The sequence below is a fragment of the Gopherus evgoodei genome, chromosome 12 (assembly GCF_007399415.2).
Source record: "Gopherus evgoodei ecotype Sinaloan lineage chromosome 12, rGopEvg1_v1.p, whole genome shotgun sequence".
Classification (NCBI taxonomy): domain Eukaryota; kingdom Metazoa; phylum Chordata; order Testudines; family Testudinidae; genus Gopherus; species Gopherus evgoodei.
Window position 1 is genome coordinate 41,472,530 of NC_044333.1, and position 17,913 is coordinate 41,490,442.

General features: G+C 44.8%; 1 protein-coding gene across 2 annotated transcripts in view; it reads left to right on the top strand.

The window, feature by feature from the left end:
- LOC115660274 (cytochrome b5) overlaps positions 1–15,791 on the top strand; it is a 29,440-nt gene extending 13,649 nt beyond the window's left edge. Inside the window, exons 4-5 of one of the 2 annotated variants that reach the window (XM_030581490.1) lie at positions 10,578–10,609; positions 10,705–11,321. In XM_030581490.1, coding sequence (XP_030437350.1) covers positions 10,578–10,609; positions 10,705–10,726 — 54 coding nt within the window. In that variant the 3' untranslated portion in view covers positions 10,727–11,321. Of the gene's footprint in view, positions 1–10,577; positions 10,610–10,704; positions 11,322–11,857 lie in introns of those variants that run through there. The other variant, XM_030581489.1, reaches the window with a different exon arrangement.
- Positions 15,792–17,913: the final 2,122 nt, after the last annotated feature.

The following is a 17,913-nucleotide window of genomic DNA, read 5'->3' on the forward strand; positions in this document are numbered from 1 at the left end:
AATGTTACTTGTTTGCAAATTTATGCATGCAGTAGTGGCCAGAAAAAAGAGCTATTTTACCATGCTTCCTGTCCTATAAACACCGCACTGTGATATTTCATTCTAAGTATAGGAGAACACCACAATTCTGCAGTAAAATCAACACTGCAATAAAGTAAATATTTCCCTTTGATCTTGTAGGTGTTTTTAAGGCACCTGTCCCCTTGGTATCAAACTTTTAAGATCACCTCCTGCATCTTAACTTTAGTTAACGATTGTGTAACTAAAGAGGTCTTAGTGTGACATGGTTCATAGCTTGGATGCGACAAGAATCTCTCAATCCTCTCTAGAGAACGGGGGAAAAACTCTCCATCCAAATTTCCGCACTGCCAGGTACAACTGATGGGTTGCTTTTGAACAGTTGCTCTCGTGTTAAATACTTACGTAGTGTTGACTTCCTCACTTTCACTATGTGCTCAGCAAAAGGCTGTCCTGTGAGTCTAACAAAATCTTCTAGCGGTGGAGGATGCTTTAAGGTACCAATGGTTGCTCATATCTAGGCCCTTCCTAGTCTAAGTGCTGAAGAAACCTCTTGGAGGCAACCTGCTCACCTAACTCAAGATTAGCCACTAGATTTGGAGAGCGTGCTTGCAGGCCTTGACCAGCTTTTTCAAAGACTAGTATCAAAATGCACTGTTCTCACTGAGCACCTATGCAGTGATTATTACCCTGAGAGGCTGGATATGTGACACACACCACAATATCTCATACTGATATGAGAAGGGAGCCATGGTGATGGTAGCTCAGGCCTCTTTTGGGTACTATTAAGAGAACTGGAAACAGAAAGCCTTGGTGCCAGAATATGAATGTGTATCAGACTGTCTGCTGTTCAAGTATCAACAGCAAAAAACTTGGACTTGACAGGGACAAGTTGTTAAATGCTTGTGGGTGGGGAGGACTTTTTTCCTGTCTTTAGTTACTGACTAGTGTCTTTTAGATGAGACTCTGCTACTGTAGTTGGCCTTAAAGCCTGTGGGTATCCTCTTGCTGTCTTACACTTTGTGTTCTCTTGGTCTACCTTCTGTAGAGAAAATAATATTTGACGGATGGATGTGTAACAGGTTCCCCCCAGGGTGCCACCCTGAACTGGGACACTACTGAGCTTCATGACCCACTAGCCTGGGCTCCCTCTCACACTGTACTGCTGTGACAAACCCTCCAGCCTGCACTTTCACTAGCATACACACAGGTAGGGACACAGCCAGCTGCAGTTACAAGCAGACTCTCTGACCAGCTACCAGTGCCAGCATGGGCAGGCTACTCCCAGCTCCTCAGGCATGCACCCTCTCTGGAGTATAAACCCAGAATTATACTGTCTTGTGCTGCACAGGCAATTGTACAGCGTAAGCTCATAAAATTTGCCCCTTCCCTCAATGTGGAGAAGAATATGCAACAGCCTTTTGCCCAGAGAGATGATTCCCACACACTGCTTTAGATGAAGCAAAAGATAAAGTGCTTACAAGTGATAGCAAACAGATCAAAGCAGATTACCTAGCAAATAAACAAAAAATGCAAACTAAGCTTAATATATTAAATAGATTGGATATGAATAGCAGATTCTTACCCTAAGAAATGATACAAGCAGGCTGCAGATTCTTAAGGGGCAAGCTGCATTTGCTTTGCAGCTTGGAATCCCCAGGTGTTTCATTCACAGGCTAAAAATCCCTTTAGCCTGGGTCCAGCACTTCCCCCAGTTCAGTGTTGGTTCCTCAGGTGTTTTCAGGAGTCTTCTTGTGTGGAGACCAAAGAACACCACCAGATGATGTCACTCTCTGCCTTATATAGCTTTTTGCATATGGCGGGAACCCATTGTTCTCAGAGTTTGGTTCCCAGATCAGTCCTGGAAAAATACTGACATCCCAAGATGGAGTCTGCAGATATGGTCTCATCACATATTGTTGTATAATCGTAGCAGCCATCGCTCACTGGCTATTTGGAGCCTTCACAGGAAGGCTCCCCAGGTGGGAGATAAGCTTCTGCTAAGATCTACTGTTTTTTTTTCCTAATGGTCCATTGCCCTAAATAGGCCCTTCCTCACTCATTATCTAGACTGAAAGCATATTGTCTAGGGGATGTTCCCCAGGTGTGTCTACATTTGAAATACAGATACATAGTCAATACTCATAACTTCATATACAAAAATGATACCTGCATACACATAATATTCAGGAAATCATAACCTTTTCAATTACACCACACAACTTTTCTTGCATGAAATACATTTATAGTTGTCTTAATCATATAATATCACTGAAGTGCAGTGTCACAGGATCATGGTCATGCTGGGTGTAGTGGGTTAACGATTGTCCCTCTCTTTCTGGCTCAGTGGGAGGCCACGCCCCAGTGCCAGGGCAGGGCCAGGCAATAATACTGTCTAGGCCCCTCAGGCCAGGAAGAGCAAACAAACAGTCTTAAGGGAGCACATGCCCTTATGTAGGGCCGAGCTATAAGGAGTCTAGGACAGTGGTCTCCAAACTTTTTTGATCGTGCACCTTATCAGTAAAAATTTTTTGAGCACGCACCCCCAATATATGTATATTTATGTATAAAATATATACATGTACTACTATACTAATATAGTATGTCCATTATAAAACATACAAAAAATAGAAATTAAGAAAGGATGAGAGATGAAAAACAATATATTTAAAATTTGTTGTTGTATTTTATTTATTAACGGTACAAAAAACCTTTTTGATCTAAAAAAAAATTTTTAGTGAGAGCAATGTGATTGAATATGCTTCATTATTTCTGAAAATCTTGGTTTAACACTTTGTGATACAGCTATTTGAAGGTCTGGGTTAGGGTTAGCGTGTGGGAGGGGGCTTGGTGGGGTGCGGAGTCTGGGAGGGAGTTAGGGTGTGGGAGGAGGCTCAGGGCTGGGGCAGACAGGTTCCCCCTCCCCTGCCCCCAGGCAGGACCACCCGGAACACAGGGGCTAAGGGGGCCCTGGGGCCCTGGCCTGCAGCTCTAAAGGGTCTTTTGGAATGCGGCCCTGCGAGCACGGGCTGCAGGACTCAGGAGGAGCGGGGGCAGCCGCACAACTAGCGGCTGCTTCTCTCCAGCTGGCTTTGAAGGGGAAAACACCGCTTTCCAGCCGCTGGCTGTGCGGCTGCCACTGCTCCTTCACGGGCCGGAGGACTCAGGGCCACATTCCGAAAGGGGCTTTAGAGCTGCAGGCCAGGGCCCTGGGGCCCCCTTAGCCCAGGGCCCTGCAGCCCCTAAAGCCCCTGTGTTCCGGGTGGCCCTGCTTGCGGGGGGGCAGGGAGGGGAAGCAGCTTCCTCACTTGCTCGTTCCCTCCCTCCTCCGGCTGCCCTCCCCCCCACCCGGCAGCGCTCCTCCTGCTGCACTCCCCAATAGATCGTCTTGCGCACCCCACTTGGGATCAGCATGGCTCCTCCCCCTCTGGCTCAGTGGGAGGCCACTCCACCTCATCACACTATGCCTTTCTGATCTACCCAGTGAGTCTCCTGGTCAGGTCCTCTAGCTTAGACAGGCTTTTGTTTGTTGGTGAGCACTTTCACCTAATCTGTGGTGGTGTCCTTTAATGCATGCTTAGATGCTGTTTGAAGGATGGTTACGGCTGCAATTTGGTTATGGAGATCACGGAAGTCATGGAATCCATGACTTCCACAGACCTCCATGACGTCAGCCCGCAGTGGCTGGGAGTTGCAGGCTACCCCCATCTCCCGTGGTGGCTAGGAGCTTTGGGGGTACTCCTGCTGCCTGGAGTGGTGGGGGTCTCCCACAGCTCCCCAGCTGCCACAGATATGGGGGAATCCCCGGAGCTCCCAAGCCCTGAGTAGCTCCTCAGCCTCCAGTGGCAAGGAATCCCCCGGTAGCTCCCCAGACCCTGCAGGTGCTGGGGACCCCTGGCAACTCCCCCCTGGGGGGAATCCTCCAGTGCTCCCCAGGCAGCAGAGAATCCCCTACAGCTCCCCAGCCACCACAGTGGGGGTCCCTCCCAGCTCCCAGTCATGGGGCAGAGACTGCAGCTTCCAGCCACAGCAGGGCAGGGTGCTAGACCCTCCTCCCTCCCTCTTTTTGTCATGGACATTTTTAGTAAAAGTCAGGAACAAGTCATGGCTTCCATGACGTTTTGTTAATTGCCTGTGACCTGTCTGTGACTTTTACTGAAAATGTCCATAACAAAATCGTAGCCTTAATTATGGTTGGTTGCACTGTAACATGATCTCTACAGCTGATGGTTAGTATGTGACTTTTCTGTTTAAAGCACAAGTTTTTGTTCATAGGTGTGGAAGAGCCATGTTTTAGCTACTTTTATTTACTGGAAGGAAGCTGGTAATCTTTCTTATGACTAAGAGCATGCTAACATGTGCAGCTTTCCCAATCAGTACGGTTCCTTCTGCTTGGTAGTAGACAATACTGTGCTTGGGGCAGGCATGTTTACACAGCTCTTTAATTTAGAACTGGTGTCAGACAAGATTACAGGGAAGAATGGTCATAGAAGGAAGATGATGCAGCTTTGTTTTGCCAGATTCTATCTTGAGCTAGATGTTCTGTGGACAGTAAACTGCTCCCCAACATGCTCCAACAAAAGGCTACACACGTTTTGTGTAAGGTCAAAAATTATCTCAAACAGGGCTTGTCTGTGTTGCTGAAAGTAAGACAGCTCAGCCTAAGAAACTCCTCAGACCTTCTCCACAGGCTTGGTTCCCCTATAGTTCCTGTCTCTCTCTCCCAGACCCTACTTTGCTCTTCATAAAGCTGCTCCACCTCTCTTCGTATTTGGGTTGGAGTTAAATGAGTCATCCATGTCCCAGTGAATTCAGTAGGAATTAACCAGAAACTTCCCACATGGTTCTAACAGGGTGAGACTGGAAGAGAATCTTGCCTTCCCATTACATGGACCCTCCTGCTCTAGGACTACATCATGTTTTGGTACCAAGATTTTTTTCCACAGCAAGGCCCTACAATTATAGGATGATTCATCAAGAGGATCACTGATATATTTAATGCTTTCCTTTATCTGCTGATGTCCATCTTGTTCACCTTTTCAGTGATGAGCTGTAACCTAAAAACAGGGCTATTGCATCATTGTACTCTTTGGAACTTGCTTTTGTATTCTTGGGTTAGGGTTCTCAGATGTTGTTGCAGGTTTCTGTTTCTGGAGCATTTAGGCACTGAGTGATTTCTTCTTACATATGAAAGGTGGTATGTGCCCCAGTAGCTTCTAGTATTGGTTTGGTACCCTAGCAAGTTTGTATTACAGCAGCTTTTTTCACACTACAAGTAGATGACTGCTCTGTGTTCCTTAAGTGGGATTTCTTAAGTCCTTGCTGCTTTTTGATCGTATGGTCTCGTTACCCTTTTCACTACTTGAATCTGGAAGTCACCTTTTGTCTGCTTGTTTCTGAAATGTACATTTAATCAGAACATAACATAAGAATGGCCACACTGGGTCAAACCAAAGGTCCATCTAGCCCAGTATCCTGTCTGCCAACAGAGGCCAGTGCCAGGTGCCCCAGAGGGGATGAACAGAACAGGTAAACAAGTGATCCATTCCTTGTCCTGGCAAACAGAGGCTAGGGACACCATCGCTTCCCCTCCTGGCTAATAGCCATTGATGGACCTATCCTCTACGAATTTACCTAGTTCTTTTTTGAACCCTAGTATAGTCTTGGCCTTCACAACATCCTCTGACAAGGAGTTCCACAGGTTGACTGTGCGTTTTGTGGAAAAAATACTTCCTTTTCGTTGTTTTAAACCTGCTGCCTATTAATTTCATTTGGTGACTCCTAGTTCTTGTGTTATGAGGAAGAGTAAATGACACTTCCTTATCTACTTTCTCCACACCAGTCATGATTTTATGGACCTCTATCGTATCCCACCCTTAGTTGTCTTTTTTCCAAGCTGAAAAGGCCCAGTCTTATTAATCTCTCCTCATCTGGCAGCTGTTCCATACCCTTAATCATTTTTGTTGCCCTTTTCTGAACCTTTTCCAATTCCAATATATCTTTTTTTGAGATGGGGCAACCACATCTGCACACAGTATTCAAGATGTGGGCGTACCATGAATTTATATAGAGGCAATATGGCATTTTATGTCGTATTATCTATCCTTTTCTTAACGATTCCCAACTTTCTGTTAGCTTTTTTGACTGCTGTTGCACATTGAGTGGATGTTTTCAGAGAGCTATCCATAATGACTCCAAAATCTCTGTCTTGAGTGGTAACAGCTAGTTTAGACCCCATCATTTTATATGTGTAGTTGGGATTATGTTTTCCAATGTGCATTACTTTGCATTTATCAATACCGAATTTCATCTGCCATTTTGTTGCCCAGTCACTCAGTTTTGTGAGATCCTTTTATAGCTCTTCGCAGTCTGCTGGGACTTAACTATTTGGAGTAATTTTGTATCATCTGCAAATTTAGCTACCTCACTGTTTACCCCTTTATCCAGATCATCTATGAATATGTTGAATAGGACTGGGCCCAGTACAGACCTCTGGGGGACACCACTATTTACCTCTCTCCATTCTGAAAACTGACCATTTATTCCTACCCTTTGTTTCCTATCTTTTAACCAGTTATTGATCCATGAGAGAACCTTCCCTCTTATCCCATGTTCAAGAATAGAGACGGGGTTGTGAACCGTCCCTTCCTTGACTAACCTTAATGAGCAACCTCATCCAAGAGACTAAAGAGGAAAACTGTACTCTCTGAATGTTGGTGGTGCCTGTATAGATACTCCAAATTTCAAGGGGGTGGATTAAGAATTGAATGGCAGCCTTCGCCGCTCTAGCTCGGGAGAGCTAGGCATGGTTCCCTCTGGAGATGGTCAAAATAGCTGACCAGTTTACTAGTTGCTCTAGTAAAATGAAGCCCCAAACCCCATCTTTCCAGGCCTCTGTGTACATTGCTGCCTGTGGCTCAGGACCGGAGGGAAAAAAATGAATCATTCAGTGTTTCTTCCACAGAGCTGGTGGTTGTGTATTTACACAAATTGGGATACTGAATAAACCTTGCAAGCAAATTATTACTTTGTTTTTGTTCTAAAGATCAGCAGCACCTCAGTGTGGGATTTGAACCTCACTCCCCTGACATCAGCAGAGTGTTATTTCCGCACCTTGGACCGCAGACCTCTGTTTGTCCTGATCACTGAACTCTTAGTGTTGTCAGATTCAACCCAGGAGACAGACTTAACCACCTGGGTTTGGCCTGAAATCACGAATTCTGGTTAGCATCACCAAGTGATCTTTAGGGCTTCTGCTGAAAACTTTGGGGACTCCCGGATCAGAACCAGGGTGGGGAGGCATATTGGAAAACTACCCTTGAAAGGACGGGGGTGGAGAATCTGTAATAAATGGAATCTAATTAAGGAGTTAAATGTGTGTCTTGCAGTTGGCTTCTCCTTGTACTTGACTAGGAGACTTGGCCTGGTAACAGCTCTGCTTTAGACAGCCCTTTCATTAGACATCCTGAAGAGGCAACGTTCTTTTTCTGCAGTCTGTTGGGAGGGTCTGTTTGTTCTGTTCAGCCATGGAGAGTATCGTTCAAACCAGCTCAACCCCCAGGTTAGTTATACAGAACAGCAGACCTTTCAAATTCTCTTTTTTATTTCAACCCTATTTCATAAACCAATGCAGAGCCACATGCTTCAATAAAGGGTGTATAGCAATGGGTGTCAGCCTGAGCAGCTGTGCTGAATATGAGAAGGAGAACTTACGGCATATTTAGATTTGTCAAAATGGTGGATGGTGAGCCTCCAAGGGGATCTAAAGAAACTGGAAGATTGAGCAACACTATGGAAAATGCATTTTAACTTGGATAAATCCAACTTAATGCTCATTGGAGGGGAAGAAAGATGTATCTTCTTCTGATGGATTCTGAACTTGCAGGATGCTCTAAGGAGAAAGATCGCTGCTGCTATCCTTAGTTCAGTGGAGAAGAGCAGTCCAGTGTGCTGCAGCAGTCTAGGGGAACAAGTAGGTGGTTCAGGTGTATTTAAAAATAATAACAAAATATGGAAATAATACATAAAATAGATAAAAGATGTTGCCTCTTTGATATCACTTTCCTTTTGAGGATCTCAGAGTTCTTCTCAAGCACAAATGATGGTGTCCCTACATCTAAAACAGCATACATTGCAAAGGGCAGTACATTGGTTAGAAGTGTATTGGGACTTATGGAGGGTGAGACCCTGTAGAAGACCCTGGAAAGGGTAAGTGTTGTAGGGGTATTCAGTTCTCAGAAGATCTTTCCTTTCTTCTGCCCCATAGCACGAAAACAAGGGATCACATATCACACTCATACTTCATCCATTTCACACTGAGTCAAAGGGAAGAAAGTATTTTTACACATTTATCGTCACTTTGTGAAACTTCCTTTGACTGAAGATCAATACTCTTGCTTGTATACACAATCATATATTTTAAAACCCCCAAACCAGCCCTAGGCTGGCTTTGTGTCTCCTTGTTATCTGACACCTTTTCACAAACACTGAAACTAACCCACTTAAAAAAAAAAAAAAAAGTGGGGGGGATGATGATGTGGACACACTATATGCAACTCTTCAAGCTAAACTATGAAGGGGAATAATCTCTTAGACATCATGGCATCAGTTGATTGGAAAAGATTTTTTCCCCCAGGCAATCTCCATGTTAAATACAAAATTATGATTTTGTCCAGATGTTTTATAGCTGTTTATACTTTCCTCTGAAACATCAGGTACTTGTCCTGGATGCAAGGTATCTGGCTAGTTGAGTCAATGATTTGATGTTTTGGCAAATTCCATGTTTCTTTCCTGATGTGGGCTAGATACACACTTTGTCTGTTTTAGGAGATGGGGTAGCATATCCCTTAAAGGCTGTAGTAGCTATCCACATAGTATCCCTATGTAATAAAGTATAGTTGTGACCAGAGGGCCCGATCAAGATTGGACCCTGTGTGCATAGAGAGAGATGTGGTCCCTGACCCAAAATGTTTATAATGAAAGAAGAGAGGGGGGAGGCTGAGACTAATGTATATAAAATGTTGAGGGTTTTTAATACATAAATATCAAGTTTCCCTACCCTGCCCCTTCTAGGCATTAATTGTTGATTGACTTCTTGTAGGTATTATGGAAGAAATGGATCTTTAAAAGTGATTTGAAGGAGGACGGGGTTGGTAGCCTTACGAATCAGTTCAGGGAGGGAGTCCCATAAATAAGGGGTGACATGGCAGAAAGCGCAAAACTATTTATGGAAGGAACAGACAAGTGAGCGGCCAGTAACATAATCACCAGGAGATTGGAAGAAAGTCAGGGATAAATATGGAAGGACAGAGTAGTAAAGGGCTTTGGTGGTAAAGAGAAGAAACTTGAACTTGACCTGGTGGATGAGGGTTAGGCAGCAGAGGGACTTACAGGAGGAGGATGTGATGTGGTTAGACATGTGGGCAAGGAAGATGACTTTAGAAGCTGTGTTTTGACTAGATTGGAAGGCAGCAATGATGGCTATGAGGTTCCAGCAGCTGAGACCGGAGATGAAGGCCTGAATGAGAGTTTCAGCTGCCTGGACAGAAGAGGATGAATTTTGGAAATTTGATGGAGGAAGTGTTAGGATTTGGAGATATCCTGGATATGTATAGTAAGTGCAAGGAAGGAGTTGAAGAAAATTCCTAGATCCTATGCCTGAGTGACAAGAAAGTTGGTGGTGTCAACAGTCACTGGGGGAAGTAGATACAGTTTTGGAGTCCATTTTTGGACACATTAGGTTGTTGATGAGACATCTGTGTCAGACGTGGAATTTGGTGGAAGGACACGAAGTCTGGAATGGAAAGGTAGATTTACAAGTAATTATCATCCATAGCACATGAAGTAGTGTGAACAGATTACCCAGAGAAACAGAGAAGGGGAGAGGGCTGAGGATGGAGCCCTATAGGACTCCCATGGAGACTGGGAGATGGGGAAGAGATGAACCTGCCAGAAAAGATGCTGACGGAATGATCAGACAGAACCAGGCAAAAGCCAAGGAAGGCAGAAGTTTGAGGAGGATGAGACTGACCGTGTCAAGCAGCAGGGGGGTCAAGAGGATGAGAATGGAATACTGGCTCAGGGATTTAGCCAGGGAGAGATCATTCAGACTTAGTGAGAGCAGTTTGGGTTGAATGCCAAGCATAGAAGCCACACTGGAGGGGGATCTATGATGTAGCTTCAGGAGAGCAACTTGAGGCAATGGTTGTAGATAGCACATTCAGTGAGTTCAGAAGTGAAGGGAAGAAGTTGGATGGTTGGTGCAGGCAGGTGGGGTAAAGAGTTCATTTTGCTTTTAAGGATGGTTAAGCCAGCACATGCTTGTATTTAGAGGTGAATAGGTTTGAGTGTGAGGTTCAGGAGGGAGTGGAGTCAGGGAGGCAAGTGAAGAGATGTGGTAGCGAGCAAGTGAGAACCCTGTGTTGGTTATGGAAGGGAAAAGAAATGGGAAAGGGAGGAAGATGTGAGGGTTTTTCTGTCCCCCTCTCTATGGCAACTACATGTTCAGGGTTGTAGTTCTGTCAGTATAACTCATATAATGTCTCTCTCTCTCTCCTCAGGATCCAAACACGACATCCTCAAGCCAGTCAAGGTATAGTCCCCTGTTGAAATATTGGAATAAAGAGGTCTGAGGGCTGGGGCACTCTGTAGCATTCCATATTAATTCTGTGCCTTGTCAATGTACAGAGCAGAAATCCCAGAACCTTAATGCAGAGCTCTGGAGTGCAGCCAGTCCAAGATAAGTAGCCAAATTGCCGCCCAACGAGTCCACAGTTCCCCTCTTTAATAGGCAGGAGCCACCCATGGAGACAAGTCCCAGCATGCAAAGCTCCCTCCTGTTCAGAACAGCTAGACCTGCTAGCGATCTGGGACGTTGTCTTTGGTTCACACTTTCATCTGAAATATTACCATGGCTGCAAACTGCTCCAGTGTAATGCCCATTTAGGTGAATGTCACAGATTCCTGGCACGCTGTGAATCCATTCTATGGATTGGCAAATTTGTGGGAGCTGCTGTTTTACTGTAGAGTGGCCAGTCTAGTTTAGCTGAAGTCCCAGGTAAGGTTGCCAGGTGTCAGCTTTTGACTGGAACGCCCAGTCAAAAAGGGACCCTGGCAGCTCCAGTCAGTGCTGCTGATTGGGCAGCTAAAGGCTGGTTGGTGGCGCAATGGGGATTAAGCAGGCTCCCTGCGGCTCCCGGAAGCCGCCGGCATATCTGGCTCCTAGGCGCAAGGGAAGCCATGGGGGCTCTGCATGCTCTGCACGCTGCCTCCACCCTGAGCCCCAGCTCCAGAGCTCCCATTGGAGCCCGACATGCCGGCTGCTTCTGGGAGCCATGGGGAACCCTCATCCCCAACCCCCTGCCCAGCACAGAGCCCCCACCCTGCACCCTGAACCCCTCGTTTGTGGCCCCAGCCGAAGCCCTTACCTTCTCCCACACCCCAGGCCCTGTCCCAGCCCAGTGAAAGTGAGTGAAGGTGGGGGAAAGCGAGTGATGGAGGGAAGGGGAATGAAGTGAGCAGGGGTGGGGCCTTGGGGCAGAGAGCAGGGCAAGGGTGTTCAGTTTTGTGCAATTAGAAAGTTGGCAACCCTAGTCCCAGAAGTATGTCGAGTCAGAACAGGTTTCTGGATTTCCATGACTGATGTAGAAGGCCCCCTTCCATAAGGAAGCCAGTCAGCTTGGCTGGAGGTGAGTTCCTCTCAGTGTCTAAATATGTGGTCTCTCAGAGAATTTCCCAGATCAAACCAGTCCAGATTTGAGCATGTTGGACATTAGGAATAAATTATTAATTTGCTGCTCTTTTCTGTTTTGTGTTGATTTTTTTCCCCTCTTTTCTGTAGTTTCTGGTCAACATGGCTAATCTCCATCTTTGGCGCACTGGTCATAGGCTTAATGTACCGATATTATATGTTGGATGGGAAATCTTGATCTGACCTCGCTGGAACCTTGAGAAGCATGAGACCACACGCATGCAAGCAAGAGCTCTGGGGTTTTGGTTTTCTTAAACCTTGTGTATTTTGTTCTTAGCTTTGAGTCTGTCTAGCAATGGTGGTGTCTGCAGAGTCAAGCTACTGTTAGAGAGTGTCTGTCCAGACTCTGGGATCCGTTGCCCTGTCTCACATTCTCTTCAGAGTCTTCGTATGTGTGTTGGGGCAGGGGGTGAGGTGCAGTGTCCTAATATTCCATTATATGTCTAGTCTGGCTCGCTGTAATAATCAGTCATGGGTAACGTTTCTTTTAACACCTTTTTGTTAATCCCAACAATGTGGAACAGCTGCTAGCATGTGAGCCTGTGAAATGCCCCTGTCTTCCATGTGAGCATTGTCAAAGAAACTGCAAGCTGTCTATAACCCTGTCCAGCAGAAGTGTTCTGAGACTGAGCAGAACAGCTTTCCCAGTGCACCCAGGCAACACTAACAGGAGCAGCAGGAAATTGCTAGCTCTTGTTGTCTCTTCATCTATGTGGCTGTTTTTAAATGGTTAAGCAAACATATATATAAAAAAAATGATCCATTTCACTTTGTAATATTTGTCTGTCCTGTAAAAGGAGAGCTCACAGCTGTTGTACTTCGGACCCCAGCTCCATAGGAACTGATAGCTGGCTTCTTGGAACAGGTCTCTTCTCTCTCTCCCGGAGCTCTTCATCTTGACACATGTACTTGGGTTAAAACACATTCCTATTGAAAACATGAGGGTGGGCTGGACAAAAACTATCCCTTCCCTCGTACAGCCTGGGTTCCTGGGGAGGGCTAGCAGGAAGAGTAGCAGTTAGAACTCCCTGCTTGGGATTGGCATATGATGTTCTGGTTTTCTCTTGGGACTAGAGTGTGGATGTTCCTCTTTTCCTGTGTCTATTCAAGAAGCTATCCTCTGCCGCCTGCCCCAAACAGGGAAGAGAGGCAGGACAAAGCATGCTTTATGCATCATAAGGCATTTATCTCTCCTATCTCTTCCAGTAGTGTAGTCCTGTGTGGTAACTGCAGTGAGAAATACAATACTACACCAGGTAGAAAAAAGGAATTAGTGTTCTGGTTCCTACCATCCCTCCGTGATTCTATTGTTTCTAACTTTCTTTGAGACTCTTTCCCAGTTGGGGGGATATTGGCAATGAGGAGAGGACCATAGCAGAGCTTGTCATTGGATAGTAGATAAGGAATGTCCTCCTTCCTTTATTGCTTCTTTTTACTGCATGCTTCTGTCCTGTATATGAGAATACCATCTGGAAGGGTTTTTTTAAATTTTTTAGCTGCTTGTTATTCCCTACTTCCATGCAGCCAGTGTGCTCCCCAAAGTTGCTGTTGAGTCTTTGAAAAAACGAGCCTGCAATTCCCAAATTCAATGTAAAAAGTCATGAAGTCTCTCTTGATAGGAAAGAATGACTATTCAAATGGCCTTAACTCCCCTCCAACATGTGGGATCCTGTCACTACCACCACGATGTCACTCACGTGGCTTAGCACTAATTAGCAGGCTTTTGGGGCTGCTGCCTCTGAGTCATCTTCCATGTCAGGATTCCATAGAACAGAAGTATTAAAAAGCCCTTCTCTTTGGTGCAGGACTCCCCTCCTCTGCTGTGGATTATGTTCTGTCTTCTATTGTGAACTGCGGGAGGCAGAAAGTTGCCATCTATAGTGAAGGGAACCCTTGGGTTATGGTGTGGTGCTAAGAATTGCTAAAACAGTTTTTAGCCATTCCATCCATTACAAGCTGTCCTTGGTCTGCTGCTACAGGGGAAGGGACTGAACCCAAGGTTAACTTTAACAGTTCATCGGCCTGTTGGGGGGGGGGGGGTGTTGGCTCCAGTTGTATGAGAGGTATACATTTGAGCCACGCAAAATCCATTGGGAAAGATCTTGCAAATATCCATGATTTTTAAAATATTTAAAAAGGATATATGGAGTGACCTGGCTAATTATAGACCTGTAAGCCTGACATCAATCCTAGGCAAAATAATGGAACATCTGATACAGAACTTCATTAATAAAGAATTTAATCCATTGTGAGTTAAGCATATGTGCAATCTAGTTTGTCCTTATGAGAGAACTAAATATCCATCATATAGAAATCTCCCCACCCCCTCACTCAGCACTATATTTATTGTCTTAGGCAACTAGAGCCACGTTTTAATATCTGTGGAATCCATCACGTTTCAGCCAGCGGTGTCCACTATGGTCTGTGAGGCATTTACTTGTCTATTTCCACTGATGATAGACTGTGGTGCAGTCCACAGTTTGGAATCCAAGTCAGCAAATATCTGGAGTTCAGACTGTTGGGGAAGCATAGTGCTCTGTAAGAGAGCTGAGTCTGGCCATCAGCCCTCTAGTTCTTCCAAACAAAGATGATACTTTTGTGAGTGACTTGTTTGCTCATTAACAGCAGTAGGGGCTTAATTTCAAGTCTGTATTGCTACTTTACAGGGTTTAATTTTAACAAGGAGGAAGGCCTAGTTGGCATCTAATAATATCTGCCTCTAGGTTTCCTCTAGCAGGATCGTATTATGTCTGTATTCGGAAGGAGAGCTGTAACAGTTTGGTCTAATTGAGTGCATTCACGGTGTTTGACAGACACTTGCGCTGATTCCTGGAGCAGTAATTTGCCGCTGGTACCGTAAAATGGCAATACCTAGTTGCTTCTGATTCCTAGGGTAAGGATGGCAGGTTCAATTACCTTCTGCTGCTGGAGACCTGGCCACAAACAGAATTGGAAGTTTGTTGACTGTGTTGAAGGACCAAAAATTCATCAGATGAGCAGTCATGATAGGCAGGTTGGACTGTCTAGGACTGAAAAATAGGATGGTGCTACTTGCTGTATAGAAGCACACTGGCAGATAGGAGCATACATGACTGACAATGCAGTCAGTCCATAACTTTCACAAGCTTGTGCACTTACTTTTTGGTTTTTTTGTAAAGGATTGGGTTCATCCAGTTTTCTTCAATCCTTTTTCCTTACAAGTCACATGGATAGTGGTTATAACTTAGGTTTAAAGCTAACTAAAACCAGCTTTAAAACTTGAATGAACACAGAAACATTGATAATAGCTTGTTTACCTATTTCATTTCAGAATTTTTTAAAAACAAAAACATTTTTCTTTTTACTGAGTTTCTCACAAAGCAAGTTTGTTACCAGAGCTGCTACACGATAAAGGTATTGTCTCAACTTTCATCCATGCAATAAAGATATTTCAGTGAAAATAAAGCTGGGTGTGTAGGGTCTGTTCCCTTCAGGTGTTCTGGAAAAGGATTCTTCTAAATTACTGTATACATGATCAGAGGCAGCTTTAAAATTATTAACATAACTAAATTAAAACTGGCCTCCAGAGTGCCAGAGTATTTGGACTGCTACTGGGTTTCTGACTCTTCAAGAATCTAAATTCCTTGACATGTGAATGCAAGTGTAACATTGGCTTTGTGGATGCTATGAAGACCAAGGAGCCAGATTTGAGTCTGTTTTCATTTCTGTTGAAATTAGCTGATAAAGGAAACAAATTGCAAGGGAACAAGGTACAGGTCTGTCTGAAAAGCCAAGGTTCAGATCTGGTTGTCTTGGAAACTGATCCAAGTAAATTGCTGATTGTGATGGGAAGAATTTAGGAAGCTGCCTGGTTCTGAAATTGTAACGATTTGTACAATGCAAATTTGTATCTGAATATTGTCTGTCCAGTGAAATGCTGGATTATATACTTTTTTAAAATAAGCATCTGTACAGCTGAGTGCATAGTTCTGTATTGAGCTGATCTCCTTCAATTGTTATACTAAAACTGGAAAATTTTGCTGCAGATTGAGTCTCTGCTTATTTTTGTGTGTCCCAAAAGCAAGCAGATCAGTCTCACATTTTACACTTTCCAGACTCAAGGTCTCACATTAGCTACATCTTTTCAGACAAAGGACTACACTACAGCAGTAGCATTTGTGGTTTCCCATCCATGCAAAGAGAAAAACTTCTGGATTGCACCAGTTCAGCTGAAAGCCTAAGCCAAAGCTTTTATTCAGGGTATTGCAACCATATAATAAGTGTTTCTTGCAAAACACTTAGAAAAGCTGTAGACAAAACATGGTGCAGGCAGAGTTCAGTGTTTTCTTGCATAATATAATTAATGCCACAATGACCTACATTAAAAAAGTTATTAAACATTGTAATAAAGTAATGTATCCATGCACTAAAAGACTTTGGGAGGTGCACAGGTACCACGATAGTGGGTTAACTCAGTCTCCTAGACAAATAATTCTTGCTGAAAATGGTGCCCAGTTGTTTGGAATCATGATCTTTCTCTGTTGCAACTGCCTAATTTGTAATTCGATCTAAATGGTTGTCTGAGACAGTTATGCTGTTAACCACCATCTTACCTTCCCACTTCTCAGGCCTGGTCTACACTACGCGTTTAAACCGATTTTCGCAGCGTTAAACCATATAACGCTGCGCCCGTCCACACAACAAGGCCCTTTATATCGATATAAAGGGCTCTTTAAACCGGTTTCTGTACTCCTCCCTGACAAGAGGAGTAGCGCTGAAATCAGTATTGCCATATCGGATTAGGGTTAGTGTGGCCGCAAATCGACAGTATTGGCCTCCGGGCGCTATCCTACAGTGCACCATTGTGACCGCTCTGGACAGCAATATGAACTCGGATGCAGTGGCCAGGTAGACAGGAAAAGCCCCACAAACTTTTGAATTTCATTTCCTGTTTGCCCAGTGTGGAGCTCTGATCAGCACGGGTGGCGATGCAGTCCCAAATCCAAAAAGAGCTCCGGCATGGACCGTACGGGAGATACTGGATCTGATCGCTGTATGGGGAGACAAATCTGTTCTATCAGAGCTCTGTTACAGAAGACGAAATGAGAAAGCATTTGAAAAAATCTCCAGGCTATGATACAGAGTCCACAGCACATGGCTGTGTGACAAGCGTAACAGAAAGCCAAAGAATCAAATGGATGCTCATGGAGGGAGGGAGGGGGTACTGAGGATTCCAGCTATCCCACAGTCCCCAGCAGTCTCCAAAAAAGTATTTGCATTCTTGGCTGAGCTCCCAATGCCTGTAGGGTCAAACACATTGTCCGGGGTGGTTCAGGGTATAGCTCGTCAATTTACTCCCCCTCTGCCCCATGAAAGAAAAGGGAAAAAAATCTGTTGACTTTTTTCAACATCACTGTATGTCTACTGCATGCTGCTGGTAGACATGGTGCTGGGGCAATGAACAGTAGCATCCTCTCTTCTTCCTTCCCTGGTGGTAGACGGTACAGTGCAGTAGGACTGGTAACCATCCTTGTCATCAGCCTGTGAGTGCTCCTGGCTGGCCTCAGGTGAGGTTGGCCGGGGGCGCCTGGGTAAAAATAGGAATGACTCCTGGTCATTCCCAGTAGATGGTACAGAATGGCTGGTAACCATCTTCATTATAGCAACTGGGGGCTGAGCTCCATCAGCTGATAACCATCTCTGCTATCTTGCAAAGGCAAATGAATGCTGCTGTGTAGCGCTGCAGTACCGTGTCTGTTAGCAACATCCAGTAGACATATGGTGACAGTAAAAAAAAAAAAAGCTGAACGGCTCCATGGTTGCCGTGCTATGGAGTCTGCTAGGGCAATCCAGGGAAAAAGGGTGCGAAATGATTGTCTGCCATTGCTTTCACGGAGAAAGGAATGATGACGACATTTACCCAGAATCACCCGCGACACTGTTTTTGCATCATCATGCATTAGGGTCTCAACCCAGAATTCCAATGGGTGGGAGAGACTGCAGGAACTATGGGATAGCTACGGGATAGCTACCCACAATGCAACGCTCCAGAAATCGACGCTAGCCTCGGACCATGGACGCACACCACCGAATTAATGTGCTTAGTGTAGCTGTGTGCACTCGACTTTATACAATCTGTTTTACAAAACCAGTTTATGTAAAATCGG